The sequence below is a fragment of the Ricinus communis genome, chromosome 7 (assembly GCF_019578655.1).
Source record: "Ricinus communis isolate WT05 ecotype wild-type chromosome 7, ASM1957865v1, whole genome shotgun sequence".
Taxonomy (NCBI): Eukaryota; Viridiplantae; Streptophyta; class Magnoliopsida; order Malpighiales; family Euphorbiaceae; genus Ricinus; species Ricinus communis.
The window spans coordinates 18,992,216-19,008,798 of record NC_063262.1 but is presented as its reverse complement, the minus strand read 5'-3'; the positions used below and the strand labels follow the sequence as shown (position 1 = coordinate 19,008,798).

The 16,583-nt window shown below is 27.1% G+C and overlaps 1 protein-coding gene across 1 annotated transcript; it reads right to left on the bottom strand.

Moving 5' to 3' along the window:
* Window positions 1–10,333: 10,333 nt before the first annotated feature.
* Window positions 10,334–11,886, bottom strand: LOC125370542 (protein DESIGUAL 3-like). Its single transcript, XM_048376422.1, has 3 exons — window positions 11,540–11,886; window positions 11,177–11,382; window positions 10,334–10,607 (listed from the first exon to the last, which is right to left on the bottom strand). Exons 1-3 carry the CDS (start codon window positions 11,636–11,638, stop codon window positions 10,406–10,408), a joined length of 507 nt encoding a protein of 168 aa, XP_048232379.1. The 5' UTR covers window positions 11,639–11,886; the 3' UTR covers window positions 10,334–10,405.
* Window positions 11,887–16,583: the final 4,697 nt, after the last annotated feature.

Here is a 16,583-nt window from a genome sequence, read left to right as displayed (position 1 = left end):
AGAAATAAATGCTAGATTATTTAAAGCTACTTACACCTTTTGATAATTCTCAAATGAATTGAGTAGAAGGATGATCCTCTTTGAAGTTTCAAGCCTTAGGAAGATTTTGAGAGGTTTCCATCTCTTGGAGATCTTGAGTTGCATCTTCATTATGTTGATATTCTCGAGTTTCCTCTATAGATTCGTCTACTCCTTTTGAGACGTTATCAACATTCACTTTGAGTTTCTCAAATGCTCCTATAAGATCATTCACACAAATACCTTTCCCAAGATCAAGCTTGTTTGATTCATCAAAAATTACATTCTTAGTCTCTTCAACTACTAAAGTACGTTTGTTAAAGACTATAAGTTTTGCTTGAGGTAGAATAGCCTAGGAAAATTTCTATGTCTGTTTTAGCATTAAATTTTTCAAGGTTGTCCTTGGTATTTAAAATATAGCATTTGTAACCAAAAAACTCTAAAATATGAGACCTTAGATATTTTTCCTTTCCAAAGCTCATAAGAAATTTTGTTTAGTAAAGGTCTTTAGAACCTCTATTTGCAACATAACAACTAGTGTTAACGGCTTCAGCTCAAAAGTAAGAAGGAAGTTTATACTCATTGAGCATTATCCTAGCCATTTCTACTAATGTTCTATTTTTCCTTTCCACAACTCCATTTTGTTGTGGAGTTCTAGGAGATCAAAAATTATGAGAAATTTTAAATTCTTTACAAATATTTTCAAAAAGATTATTTTCAAATTCTTTTCCATGATCACTCCTTAGGAAATCAAATACCTTTTTACATTTTGAACACGTTTTTGCAAAATATTTGAAAACACGAATGCTTCATTCTTATGAGCAAGAAAATTAATCCAAGTAAATCTAGAGTAATCATCAACAATCACAAGTGCATATCACTTTTCATCCAAACTAATTATTCTAGTAGGTCCAAACAAATTCATATGTAATAGTTGAAGTGGTCTAGAAGTACTTACAATACTTTAGGATTTAAAGGATGATAGATGTTATTTTTCCATTTGACATGGTTCACAAGGCTTGTCTTTGATGAACTTAACTTTGGGAAATCCATTAACTAGCTCCTCTTTGGCTAACTTGTGTAGAAGCTTCATACTTGCATGTCCAAGTCTTCTATGCCATAGTCAAGATTCATCATTAATAGACACAAGACACTTGAAAGATTGATTAGCAACTTTGTGTAGGTCAATTGTATAGGTGTTGCCACTTCTTTCTCCTTTGAATATCACTTTTTTCATCCACTAGAGAATTGATAAGACATCCATTGGAGTCAAAAGTAACTTTGTTCCCTTTGTCACACAATTGACTTACACTCAATAAATTATGTTTCAAACCATCAATTAGGAAAACATCATCAATGAAAGATTTACCATCATTACCAACGGTGCTGATGCTAATTAACTTATTCTTGGCATCATTTTCAAAAGTTACTTTGCCTCCTTTATAGTCCTTGTCATTCACAAAGAGGCTCTTATCACCCGTCATGTGTCTTGAACATCCACTATCAACATGCCAAAGATTTGTACTTATGAAAGACACACTTCTTGGGAGTCTTCCATATTACCATGAAGCAAAGATTAGCCCCCTTTTCTCTTTCATTTTCATTGTTGGAGGATGAAGATGCATCACTCTAAGTAGCCTTCAAACCCTTATATTTTTTGTCTCCTTTCTTCCTCTTCAAGTACTTGAGACAATCCGGTTTGATATGCCCTTGGTTCCTACATTTGTATCAAGTGACTTCCTCCTTTTTGTCCTTACTTATTTTTGATTTGAAGAAGGATTTCTTGTTAGTGAACGACTTGTTGCTTCTTCTCCTTTTAGCTATAAGTATCCTATTTATGTGCTTGGTGATGAGAGCCATATCATCACTCTCACTTACAGCTTCCCCTTGATCATTATCATCACTTGGGATATTAATTGTATCTTAAGCTCTTGTGCTAGTCTTGAGTGCTAGGGTTTTCTTCTTCCCACTATCTCTATCAACTTCATCCCTCACAAGAGACATCTCATGAGTTAGAAGCTTACCTATAAGAACATCAGTAGGAATCTTCCCTAGGTCTTCATTTGCTTCTTCAATACTAGCCACTCTAGCACCATATTTATCCAAAGGAAGGCTCCTAAGGATTTTATTATTGATGTCTACTAGCTCATAGTGCTTTCTAAGCTTTCTCATGTTGTTGATGATTTTGAGAAGTCTATTTGTCATATCGGTGACGGACTCATTTGGCTTCATCTTGAACATCTCATATTCAGTGATGTATATTCATATTTTTTTTATTTTACTTGCTTCGTGTATTCATGATAATTCTCCAAGGTAGTTCAAATTTGATGAACCGTTGTACAATGTTGCACTCTTCCACATTCTTCTCTAGAGAGGCAACTCACAAGTATAGCCATTGCTTGCTTGTTCTTGTGGTTGTGCTTCTTGTAGGCATCCACTCATTCTTCTCTAGGAAGGATTCTTTCTTCATCATTCTTTATTTTAGTGGGAGCTTTCCATTTCTTTACCATATAGTCCCACACTTCAATGCCATAGGAATCCAAGTAGATTTACATGCGAAATTTCCAAAACACATAGTCGGATTCATCAAAGAATGGCTTGAGGTGTTGAGTTCCTTCATTAGTTGTCATGATCTTTACACTTTAAGCTTGATAAGAGTGAACTTGCTCTGATACCACTTGTTGTCTCTTAGAACCAAGAAGGGGGATTGAATTGGTGACCTCAAATTAGAAGTTAATAATTTTAGGTAAAAATACAAGAGATTAGGGATAATATAATGAGAGTAAGGGTTAGAGAAGATTATACAAGGGTTTATAGTAGTTCGAGAATAATCCTCCCTACATCCACTCCTCAAGATCACACTTGCGTATTCCACTATAATTACAAAGATTACAACCTTTGGATTTTACAAGTTCACCCAATAACTTGGTATTTTCAAGGCTCACACTAAACCTCTTCCCTTAGTGAATCAATTTCTCACTAAGTCCTTTAACCCTTAAGTATTAATGATTACTCAACAACCAATTCCTTGTGTTTTTAATACTCAGGCTCACACAACAACCCTTTAGAGTTTTAGTTGAACAAATAGTTTTAACTTAATACACTTTATAAAGAAAGAAATTGAGTGTAGAAAGTCGAGAAATAAATCTGCAGGAGTTTTACTATATCTAATTCATATACTTAGTTGTAGAGTTTTTTTAAGAGAGATATTTATATACATACCAACCCCTTAGAGACTTTATAATAAGGAAAAATACTTTGTAATTGCAAGATTGATGACTTGGCAAAAATTGTCTAAAGTCATGGTGCTCTCATGCTTTTTGAAAAGAGACATTGGGGCTCCAACGTCTCCAGCCACGTGGCACTAATGGATGACTGATATCTTAATTGTTACTGACATTGCATTAATAGCGAAAACTGTCCCCGCACTACGATAGTGCCCTCGCGCTTGCCTTTTTCACCCCAAAAGCGCCCTCGCGCTATCCTCTGTCAGTTTCGATCTCAAGTTCTGATATGAAGTAGCCTCACGCTTCTTGAAGCTCTGACACTTTGACTGCCAAGTGTCATGAGGTAATTGGCATAATATAAGGTGAACTTTTCAACGTCTTAAAAACTTTTGGTCATAAAAAGCGCCTCTGCGCTTTTGGGGTCTTCTTACAGGACTTTCTTTAAGGCTAAAGAATGTTTAGTCTATGATTGGTTCCTTTGATGCTCTGTCACATAGACACTCAGTCATGATATTAGTGATAATCAATTTGGTTGTTATGATCAAAATAGATATCAATTGCACCTTAGGTTAATAGAATGTAACTTATTAATCAATAAATTAATAGAAAAAACCATAAAATTACACATAGCTTGAGTGTCATGTGTCAAAAGTAAGTACACATATCAAGATGACAATCCTATATGTTAAAAACAAAGCACATATGTTAAAGAAAATTTAGATTTTGTAAATTAATATATAATAGTCGTTTACCTGTGATTTGCATGGTCATTATTATTATTTTGATTATAAAATCAAATTGATAGATACAATTTAATAAAATCTCCAATATTTAATATTAATTTATAAAATTTTAAAAAATAATAGTAAACTAACTACTTTCAAATGTCCTTAACTGTAAAATTTTAAAATTTTATTAATGCAATAATTTAAAAATTATTCTAAAAACTATTTATTAAATAATTTTAGTATTATATAAATTAATATATCAATATAATTGATATTACTATTTTCTAAGATTAAAATTTTATTATATAATTAAATAATTAATTTATTATTGAATATAATATCAAAATGTTATTTTCTAGAATTAGAATTATTATCTAATTATAAAACTAATTTATTAGTTAATATAATATTAAAATATAATTAATATGCTATTTCTTAGAACAAAGTTAGTATCATTATCTTATTAGGAAACTATTTATTAGTTAATATAATATTAAAATATAATTCATATGCTAATCTTCAGGATAAAGTAGTATTTAATTAAGAAGTAAGTTATAAATTAATGATTTAATAGAAAAAGTATAAAATTATACATAAACTTGAATTCCATGTGTCAAAAGTAAGTACACACGTTAAAACAAAAATCTTATGTGTCAAAATTTAAGCATACATATTAAAAAAAAAAAAAGGTTTTAGAAATTGATATATATATATATTTATATATATATATATATATATAGAAATTAATACATTATGTCTTAGAATTGAAGTTAGTGTTTAATTAGGAATGTAACTTATGAATCTATAAATTAAATAGAAAAATTATAAAATTACACATAATCTTGAATTATATGTGTCAAAAGTAAATACATACGTCAAAATAAAAATCTTATGTATCCAAAAATAAAGATACATGTCCAAAAAATCTTAAGTTTCAGAAATTAATATATATATATATATATATATATATATATATATATATATATATATATATATAATATGGTATAAGAGTATGTGAATGGGCTTATCTTGGAATCTATTTAACTTATGGACTATATAGTCCAGGACTTTGGGTTTATATCAGCCTTTGAGCTAACATAGTCTATATAATATTATTAAGTGAAAATTTCTCTTGAAGATGGAGTGTTGAAGAATGTAAGAATTTTCCACATCGCTATATAAAAAAATGATACAAAATGAATTAAATTGCTTTGATAGAATTTTTTTAATCTGAAAAGTCTTTTTTTTTTTTGCTCCAATTTTGTGTAACCTCAACTACTGATTTGAATGAGATAGATTGTTTAAAATTTAAATTGCACACTGAAGTTTTGATATCTATGAAAGAATTTATAATATAAAAGACAAACCCATTAATTTACTTAAGCTATACTAATAATTAAATCTAAATTAAAATTAATTTGTTAATAACTCATTCACATTTCTTTTATTTTTAATCTTAGCTCTATGGAGTTTTACATTTATCACGAGGACTTCCAAGATTCAAAACCATGCATATGGTTCAAACTTGAAAAGAAGAGTACTTAGGTATTCAGATGTGCTTTTGAATTTTTTTATTTAATGGTCATATATCCTAGTTGGTGGATATATTTGAAAACCCATTTACACCAAAAGTAAAGGTTTTTGATCGATCATAAGCCAGGACCATGAAGATTTTCATTGCCGCAGCTTCTGATTGATGATATAACTGTTGTTGCAGTTGAAGAGGCTCTTAGTGAAATGAATTATCATTTCTTTTGGTATAAAAAAAAATTAAAAAAAAAAAAGAGTGAAAGAGTCACGTTTACCTCTTCCCTTATTTAATGGCAATAAATGGGCTAAACTTGGGTTGTACATTGTAAGCTCATTGATTTGTATTTGGCTGGGATTTAGATCTTGGCTGATGCTTTTGAATTTGGAATTTTTATACAAATGTCTAGAAAAGTGAGTCAATTAACTTTTATACCTTAAATTCCAAATTTTTATAGAACTACGGTTGATAAGGAATATTTAATTTTTATACTCCATACTAAAAAGCATGTCTATCAGATACACAATTATCTCTTTTTAATCTACAATTTTTCTACAATAAAAGAAAAAGAGAAACAAAAACTATCCATTTTTTAAAACATAAGCAACAAAGACATAAATAGAGATTATATCCTATTTATCATATTGCTTAATTTTTGTCAGAGTTTCTCATCTTTAGCTAAGCTCTATGATAATTCTTCCTACTGTCATTATTGCTACTCCTATCATTTTATATTTAATTTTTAAGAATTTAATAAAAACTCAAATTATAAAATAAATAATTTCAGATTTAATTAATTTCATAAATATAAGCTAGGAGTAGTGATGCATGTCAGTCTTTTTTGAGGTGATATAAATAGAAAGATGATAAGAAAAAATTACACAAAAATAAAAAATGAAAAAATAAAAGAAATAATGTTATTTTTTTTAGACATTTCTAAATGAAGTATGTCATTGTAAGTTAGTCCCAATGTCAAAAGAAAAAAGTTAATTACGATTGAATTCTCCAAATCATCCCATCTCAAACTTGTATCTTGAAAACTTGGATTTTTTAAAAGAGTTTTGAACCAACTAACTATCTCAATTAATTCAAGCTTAACATAATTATACACAAAATGTACTAGGATTATAAAATAAATTTAAAATATATAGTAAATAGCATATACTAAGTATATAATGAGTTTATTTCAAGTATACAATACTTTAATTCTTATTAATATTTTTCTATTCAAATTTTAAATATTTATCTATATGAATATAAACACAATACTTATTTTTCTTTATCACAATAGATATTGAGAAAAAAATATAAAATACGTAAACTTTGATGTAATAAGCATTCTCATACTAAAAATAATTTTTCAAACCTCATATAGTATATTATGAGTATACAAAAGTATGATCAAAGTATATTATAAGTATACTTTGAGTTTCTTATATATATATAACAATATATAGTTTAGATTAGTCTAAAAAGCATATAAAAGTAAAATAAAAATCCAAAAAGTATATATCATTAAAAAAGGTAAATAAGTGTAAAAAAGGAAAATATAAATTAGCAAAAAATTAAATTGCATATAATTAGTATATAATAGATTAAAACAAGAAGTTTCAAATAAAATATAAAACATATTTTAAAATATACAGTGAAAAGTATGTAATAATATATAATTAGCATTTTTCAGGCATATTGCACTCCAATTATAAATATTGTTCTCATTCAGATTTGAAATCATCTTTTTTCTTTTCATGTATATACATGGACATAACATTTTTCTTTGAAGAAGAATTAATAATATTTTTGTTCTTACAATTAAAATCTCAATGATTTTTAATAGAAGAATTTGAACTTTGCATCATCTTTTTCAATGTCTTACCCCCTTTTCTCACAAACCTAATATCCTATTTCATACCCATTAACACCGAAATTTTTACTAGTAAAAGAAGAAAAGTTATAAATCTCCAGAAATCTATGAATTAAATCGAAGATTGGGCTTATGAGAAGAAAACAATCGAGTATTAGATATAATACTCATAAAAAATCAAAAATGGAAGTTATAATATCCAGAAAAAAACTAAAAAGAAAACACTTATATGAATTAATAAATGAATTAGTGATTATATAATACCATCAATTTTCAAGTAACAATAGAAAGTTTAATTATTAAAATAAAATAATACCTAAACTTAATAAAAGAATTAGTGATTATATAATACCACCAATTTACTATATATCTATTATATTTCTCTCTTACTTTATTGTACATTGACAACTTGAAAATAGAGACAATAATACAACCCTTGAAGAAATGGCTATAAGACACAATAACAAACTTTGAAGCAATTATTGTAAATAATGAAGAAATCAAACTTTGAGCCAATTGTGTTTTTAAAGCCATGATGATCATGTTAAAAAAGAAACATTACAAATATATTTACAGAATACTTAAATCAGTAGAAATGAAAGTTAAAGCAGTGTGTTTCTCCATAAAAATTAGATAAATTATTTAGTTGAAAGCAAATGGAATAAGGAGAATGAGATAATTTTAACTATACTAATTGAAAGTTAAAAAAATTCAAAACTAAAAAGTGACCACTTGCATGAAGAAAATATCTTTCAATTTTTAAACATTAGTGGAATGAAAAAAAAATAAAGAAAACTATAAGAGAAAATGAAATAAAATTAAAGAAAAAAAAAGGAATTATAAAACAGATGAAAACATGGTGAAAAGTAACAATAAAAGAAAAGGACCAAAGTAGCGTAAAAAGATAATAAGAAATTAGTAGAAAAATAAAAATCTAAAACACCTATTATAGAAGTAAACACAATAAGAAAATGGGTAGGCCACGTAAATTCCTCTTTGAATTTTCCCTTTTCAAGGATTTTAAATAGATATGAACCATTTGGAAAAAAAGAAAAGAAAAGCAAAATGCATATTTAGATTATATTTTAATCATTTAGCCGCTTTACTATTTTAATTTAAGTTAATTATAAAAAAATTTTAATTTTTAGCGCTTTATAAATTTAACATAATTTTTTAATTTTAATAATTTTAATATAAATTTTTATATTTTTTATATTTTAAAGCAAATTTTACTTAAATGGCGACAAAATTAGATAAACTACTTAATGTAGGCATTATGTCAAGAATTTTAAATTTTTTAGTTGCAAAGAATTTACGAGCTTTACTTATTTTATAGTTTTATCATTGACTTTTTAATTTATACAAATATTTAATTCAATTAAAATTAATAAGTAACAAATTTAATTACGATAGGATAAAACATTAAAATTAAAATTTTAGTAATTGAATATATATAATTTCAATAAAAAAAATTATGTATTTAATTAAAATAAAAATATAACAAATAACAAATAAAAAGAGAAAAATGGTGATGATTTTAAATTATTAAATTTTTTAAAAAATCATAAATATGATTTTAATATTAATATTAATATTAATTATTTATAAAATTATAAGGCATGAGTAGGTTTTAAAATAAATTGTTATGATTTATAATCTATGAATTTATGATAAGTTAATATTATATGAAAATTTTGTATAGCAAATATTTAATTGCTTAATATAATTTAAAATTTATTTTTTCTTTCTTTATAAGATATGAATAAATATTTTTTATAATTTTATTTTATATTTTTTAAAAATATGGTTAATATATATTAGTTATTAGTATTAGTATGGTACGAGATCTTTTCTAGGTGAGAGGGTCTCTAACTTTGTTTAGTTACTCTGTGAAAGATAACTTCACATTAGATGGAGGAAGGTCTTAAAATTTGAGACATCTAATTTTAATGGAAAAAGTTTTTGTTTTATTCAAATTCAATATATGGCTTTGATATTGTAATTAAATTTTATATTAATTATTAAATTCTTATTTTAACTTTTTATTATAGTAATTAAATTTATTATTTATTTATTTATTCTAGTTGAATTATGAAATATTTAAATATATGTTTAGTAAAAGAGAAAGAAAAAAATATGACTTGGTGATAGTGTCACATGACAATTCACCATATTGCATTTTCTTTTTGTTTTTCTGAAGTTACACAGTTGCAATATTAGTAGGTTCCAAGATTTACCCATTTTTTTGGGAATAATACAGAATTGATGTGTATGTCGTCCTACAAAGTCAAATATGTAATAGTATAAATTAGACGTACGTAAGCACTTTACAGATCACCAAATGTCAATTTTCATAGCTGGTATTGATTACATGAAGATCATGTTCTCTACAGAAACCATTAATTGATTGATTGAGAAAAATGTTGTACTTATGGAACTTGTAATTGACAATCAACTCATAACCTTAATTAGCATGCAACGCCCAACATGTCTTTGTATGGTTGCGAATAGTGTGTTAAGCTTAATGAATACAAATTGGCTCAAAAAGTTAAAAATTGTAATCATAATTAAAAATAAAATCAGTTTAATTACCGAAATTTCAATTGAATAGATAATTAATTCGATTTAATTTAACTCTTATAAAATAAAAATTAAAAATAAATTGTGATTTATTAAAATCACCATTTGAACCATTTTTATTGTAAATATTAAAAAAATGAATAATTCAGTATATTAATTGAACTAAAACTCCAATCAATTTGAGTAATTAAATTATAAATTAATCTTTTAGCTGTTCAAGAACATAGTCAGTTTTTAAAATACTAAAAGGAATTACTTAAATCACTGAGAGTGATATATTAATTAATCTCATCCCTCTTTCCAATAAAAAAGAGGATGATGCTCCTTGTGCACTATTGAACTTTGCCTGTAATAATATGGTTGCTGTAGCAAGAAAGAGACCAATGAGTAAAGTGAAAGAAGAGAGACTTTGATTTAAATAATTAAGAGGTTTATATGTGAAAAGCTAAATCATTACTCATTAAGCACCTCCATACTTCTCTTCTTCGCTAAAAGCGGCAGTGGCAGAAACGTAATATGCAACACAAAAGAGCCCATGAACAAAACACAAAATGCCTCCTATAGAAAGAAAATGATGGTGTGTGAAACCACAAGAAGCCCTTGACTTATTATTTGACAAAGTGCCAATCACCAGCATCGACAATCCAACGGCTAATATGATCCTGCCCAATCAATAATCATAAAGACTATAGAACATAAATCATATATGCTTTTTGAAAATGAGAAACACCTCAAAATTAATGCTCAATAATATTTTAAATTCAGATAAATTATTCATTCCTGTTGCTATGATAAAAAATCTTTTTCTTTATTTTTATTTTTTAGACGAATAAAATCTGAATTCAGCGATTATAAATAATTGCTCTAATAATACACCAGATTTATAATAACATAATCGCTATAATGATACACCAGATTTATAAACTATTATAAATATTTTTATTGGAGTATAACAATATTAGTAAATCAACATCTCAACATCTAAGACCCTGTCATTGCATACCAAGTAAAAATAGGTAGTTTTCAGGTATTTCTACTTTATATAAGATACAAATGGACTCACAAGGGAACTAGAAAGTACTTCAAGAAGCTCATTTGAAGAAATCAATTTTAGAAGAAGGTGAACTTAAATATATGAATTGGTCTTTGATTTAGTAGTATCTAAGACTGCTAGTTAGAACCACAATTGAAGAATATAATTATTTTGAAAAGAGAAAAAGGAACTACATACCAAGTAAAGAAGAAACATGCCACAGAAAGCTGCTTATTAGGGGAAGCTCTTTGAAGCTCTTCTTGAGAACAAATGCACATGCAACCTCCAAGCAAGTTAGCAAGAACATGAGCAAGACCTAATAGTGCTGCTGCAGCTAACCCTAACTTGAAAGCATCCTGGCTTGGGTCTCTACACTCAAATATCCACAGCCTTAAGTGCTTAACCTGCATTTTTTTTAACACACCAAAACAAGTATGAGTCATTTAGTTCGCCATTGCAAAACACGCATTAAGATACACCTGGAAAATAGCAAGAGGCAATAGAAAGGATCAAGAGAAACAAGAAAAACAAAAACACACTGATGTAGTTAATTAATGTTACCTTGTTTTGTGCCATTTCTGCTTGGATGCCAAGAATACCAGCAACAACATCAATTGCAACAATCAAGAGGCAAACCAGAACACCTCCTAACTTAACCATTTTCCCCCAGTTGAGAACAAAACCAGTCTCTTTCTTGGTACTTGTTGAAGCAAAGATTTAAGATGAGAAGGAGAGAGAGATGTGGAGAATGGTTAAGAGGGCCTATTATAAGAAGTGTACATATGGGATTAGCTAATTAATAGGTAATAGTAATAATAATAATAATGATGATAATAAAAGAAACTATACGAGTAAAAGCTTCTTTTGTCTACACAGTGGAATTAACTTTCTTTTGCTTTTCTTTTGGTCTCTACTTTCTCTTCTTTTTTGTCCACTCTGTGGATTCCTTTGATAGAGGAACAAGAAAAGAAGGGTATAAACCAGCTCATTGAGGAGCGTGCATAGGCATCTATTGCCATGGCAGGCAATGGCCCATTTGAATCGGTGCAATGTCTTTTTGGAATTTTGACTTTTTATTGTTGATGATGCTTAATAATCTCCATTTTCTCTCACATTTTATTATTTATGTTGTGAATTAGTAAATGATCAATCCACAATTGTTACGGGAAGTCTTTTTGGCTTTTCTTTGTAAAGCAACTTATTTTTGAATGATTAATATTTTTAGAGTAGTCAATCTCTTATTATTTAAATAAAAATTATTTAAATATATGTATTCATGGAACAAATAAATTGAGATTACTAATTCTAAAAATTTATCGCTCATGAGCGTCACCAACTTTCACTTATCAATGCAACTAAAAGAATTACCAAAATAAATTTGAATGGAAAATAAAATCTAAATTGAAATGATTTCTAAGTTATTAACCAACATTCATTAAATCTTGTTTTATATCTAATTTATTTTTGTAGTCCAAATAACCTAATACTATGACGTATATGAAATATTAGTAATTAGTGAAACAAAAATATTTATACAAATTAAGAAGGCAACTCCGTTTCTAAAAATTCAGAAATTACAATCTTTATAATATTATGAAACATAGATAAATTGAATAGCTCAGAAATAGAAATGTTATTTGAGGGTAAATAGCTTTATTGATACTAAGATTTTACTTTTTATTTCTAACTGATACTAAATTTTTAATTTTTTTCCTATTAAAATACCTATTTCTTTTTAGATTATGTGATGTGTCTAAGTTAATACTCACAATTGTATGAACTATTCCTATAATAATGGTATAGTTCATCTCAAAGTCGATCTTTTAAGGAACTATGAAGCCACTAATTATAAAAACTAATTATCAGTACAAAACAATAAAAGTAAATTTAAATACTCTAATAAGTATTTAAAAAAAATAAAATATTCATAAAATAAAGTAAATAAACTATAAATATGAAATACAAATACTTATTGATTTAAGACTATATGATGAAATATTTAGCCTAGCCGTTTATTTAGTAATCTCTTTGTTTTACCTTAAATCTAGATTTAATGAATGAGATAGTGATGTATCTTTTTCTTTAATTATCAAACTAATTGTGCAATTAAAGTTTCTTTTACCAACATATATTGAAGCAAACATGGTGTCTCTAATACATTCAACCTAAATATTTTCATAACAATTACTATTGTTAAATTAATATGATGGTTAACTAACAATAATAACTAAAACTAATAAAGATATGAAAGTAAAAAAATATCACTCGTTAAATAAATAAATAACAAGATTCATACATAAGTAAAAATGTTAAACTAAACACTTATGAAAACTAACATAATATATTTAAAATAGTGATCATGGTATTAAATAGAATAACATGAAATAAAACATAAAATAAAAGCTCTTTTGAAATCCAGAATCCTTCAAGTAGGAAGATGATTACTCCTCACTCTCTACTTCTTAAAGAATTTCTTAGATTTTAAAAGAACAATGAAAACTAATTGAAGTGTTTGTGGAAGAACAATAAAGAATATTGCAAAAATAAGAATGATGGATAAATGCATATGTGAAATTTAGTAAAGAGCAAATAGGAGAGACCTCCCCTCTTCTCTTCTAGAACTAGATTTGCATAGATATATATACAGAAGAGTCCTCCACTAAGATAAGTTTCCCTAAAGATAAGTATACCAATATAAGTTTATTTAATAAATAAGACTATAGATATCTTTATTTTCACCAAATATTAGCCCATAATAACTCTTAATATAAATCCTAATAATAATAAAAAATAACTAAAATGCCCTTTAGATAGAATTGGGCTAGCACAACAAATAGCAGGTTCGCATGTTTCAATCTTTGGCTTTCATACAAACATGTCTAATTAAGCTTCTTTTGAGTATTTTTCTCCATATTTTTCTCTCTTGGCTAATATTACATGGAATTAGACAATGAAACTAAAATGAGGTATAAACACTTATTTTCACCATATTATATATAGAAAATATATCATTAAAATTCTAAATTATTTTAAATAACTATATATAATTTGGACCGATCACTATGGTAGCCAACGAGATTTTAATCAATTCTTTTTATCACTTGATAGTCAGATCTCTACTTCAGATCACCACATAAGATGCGACATCACTTTTAATCCTAATAATTTATCCTAGTTATAATATGGGTCCTACGACTAATATTACTCCCAATATTTCGAATCCTAAGTCGTTTTACTATCTCTTGCATTCTTCGTTGTTATTCTTTGTTTTATCTCACTTCTATAAAAAATTTGTCTTTAATTCTTCAGATAGAGTTGAAGAAATAGTTATTATTAATGGTTTAAATAGTAATCGACCAACACAAGATGAAAATTTCTATCGCAATTAAAGAGAAGCAAAGAATTTGAAAGTGAAAAGAATTAGAAACAAAAACTTATTTGATTAAGCTTTCTATGTTTCCTAATATTACTACCGCTGCTATATTATCACCCCTCTATAAATAAGTCATAAAGATAAAGAAATTAGTAAACATTGATGAGTGAGGTTTGAGAAGATAATGCAAATCTATTCTTTCGCCTTCAATATGTTGCTATTGGTGTTAAAGCTTCTTTTCCATATTTTTTTGAGTTTCCTTTTTAAATTTGAATTCTTCAATTGGTTTTTTTTAGTTACTGGTATGTATAACAAAACTGGTTGTTAGTGAAAGTGAAAGGATTAAATTAGAAATTGTAAAGAATCAATTATTGGGTTTGAAGAACAAATTATCGAGTGAAAGGGTTGCAAATAGATCAAAAGAAGTAGGTAAGTAGTGGTGCATACTTAAAGCTATTTATACTCAAATCTGGTTATAATTCCTTCTTTTGAAAATCATGAGAATGTGAGACTTAATAAATGATTAGGATAAATGACTTAAATAATGAAATGATATGGCAACTTATGTGGCAAGCTGAAGGGAAGATCTATCTGCTACGTTGCATAAGAATGACTAAACTCCCTTTAAATACCACAACTTAAAGAAAAAAATAGATGTTTTGGTACTATAAAGAAAACAAAAATTAAAGATTTTTTAGTATCAATTGGAAAATAAAAGTAAGATTTTGGTACTAATGATGCTATTTACTTGTTATTTCATGTGGACAATAATTTCAAAATTTACTTCAAATTTGAATGAAGAGTAAATATTCTTCAATTTTGTGAAATACTTATTCCATAGTGAATTGATATGAAGAATGGTTATTCTGCATTTTAAGAATTAACTTATCCCATAATGAATTGAAAAAATAATAAAATTTCGCACTTTAATGATTGACATATTCACCCCCACCATCCATTAATCCATCACTACTATTACTATCCACAACCACTCACTACTATTATATATATATATATAATTAATCCAAACTCATGGACCAAATATGAAATAATTATTATTTATAAATAGCTATTATATTTTTAATTATTTTATTCTTAAAGAATTGATATTCTATTCTATACATATTTCACGGCTTAATAATTAGGCGAATAAAATACATAAAAAAACAGCTAAAAACTTTTCTAGTTTCCTTAACCAAAATTGCATCTCTATTGCATATCTCATGCATGGCCATTATCACATTATTATATTTATCTTGTACCATTAGATATAAACTATACAAATATTTTTCCATTATTATATATATATGTAAAAGATTTTGTGTCTAATAATATACTAAATTAATTCATTTCTAAAGATTGCATGTACATGGTATTAGAGCTTTTAAGGGAAAATGACAAACAATAACAATACTCAAATCATTTCAACCAACTTTTGCTTCTTTAAATTCTTTTTTCTCATCTTATCATACTTTTCCAATCAACCTTACCCACAAAGCTATCTAGCATGGAAAACTCAATTCTTACCTCTTTTAAACTACTAAAATCTCATGGCTTATATTGATCGATCTCTTTCTCCACCATCCAAAACCACTTTGAATAATGACAACCCACCTGCTAAAATACCAAATTCGGGCTATCAATCTTGGTTCCAAAAAGATTAAATATTTTTAATCTGGAATCTTTCCTCTCTAACCGAAGAGTTATTTTCTTATGGCATTAGCCTTAATTTATCTCTAGATGTTCGGAATGCTCTTGCAAATTTATTTGGTTCTATATATCAAAACAAGCAATTCTCATTGAATGCTGAGTTTCAAGGCCTCAAGAAAATTGATCTCTCTGTTATACTGTATATTTTCAAAAAGTTAATTCTTTATTTGATGAACTCGCTGCTGCATCACACCAATATGACTTCTACTGAATTTAATGATATCATCAATTGAAATCTTGGTGTAGAGTATTATAGCATTATGACTGGTTTCAAACTTAGATTTAAACCTGTGAGTTTGAATGAAATAGATAGTCATCTACTTGCCCATGAGGCGTTCCTAAAAAGTGTTCACGAATCACCTATTATCAGTCTTGCTTAGAAACCTCCATTATTGCCTATATCATATCGATATTTCAATAAGTTCAACATCCGCCATGGAAAAATAGGAGGAAGCATGGACCTTGCTAGATTTTTTGCCTTAATAATCATCAAGCAAATAGATATAACTGTAGGTATAACAG

Bases quoted from the DNA above. Each gene is read 5' to 3' on its own strand.
- LOC125370542 (XM_048376422.1), bottom strand. From the start codon at position 11,638: ATGGTTAAGTTAGGAGGTGTTCTGGTTTGCCTCTTGATTGTTGCAATT. The intron at 11,383-11,539 runs GTAACATTAATT...AAAAAAATGCAG, and splicing joins CAGAAATGGCACAAAACAAG to GTTAAGCACTTAAGGCTGTG. The intron at 10,608-11,176 runs GTATGTAGTTCC...TTGATTGGGCAG, and splicing joins GCATGTTTCTTCTTTACTTG to GATCATATTAGCCGTTGGAT.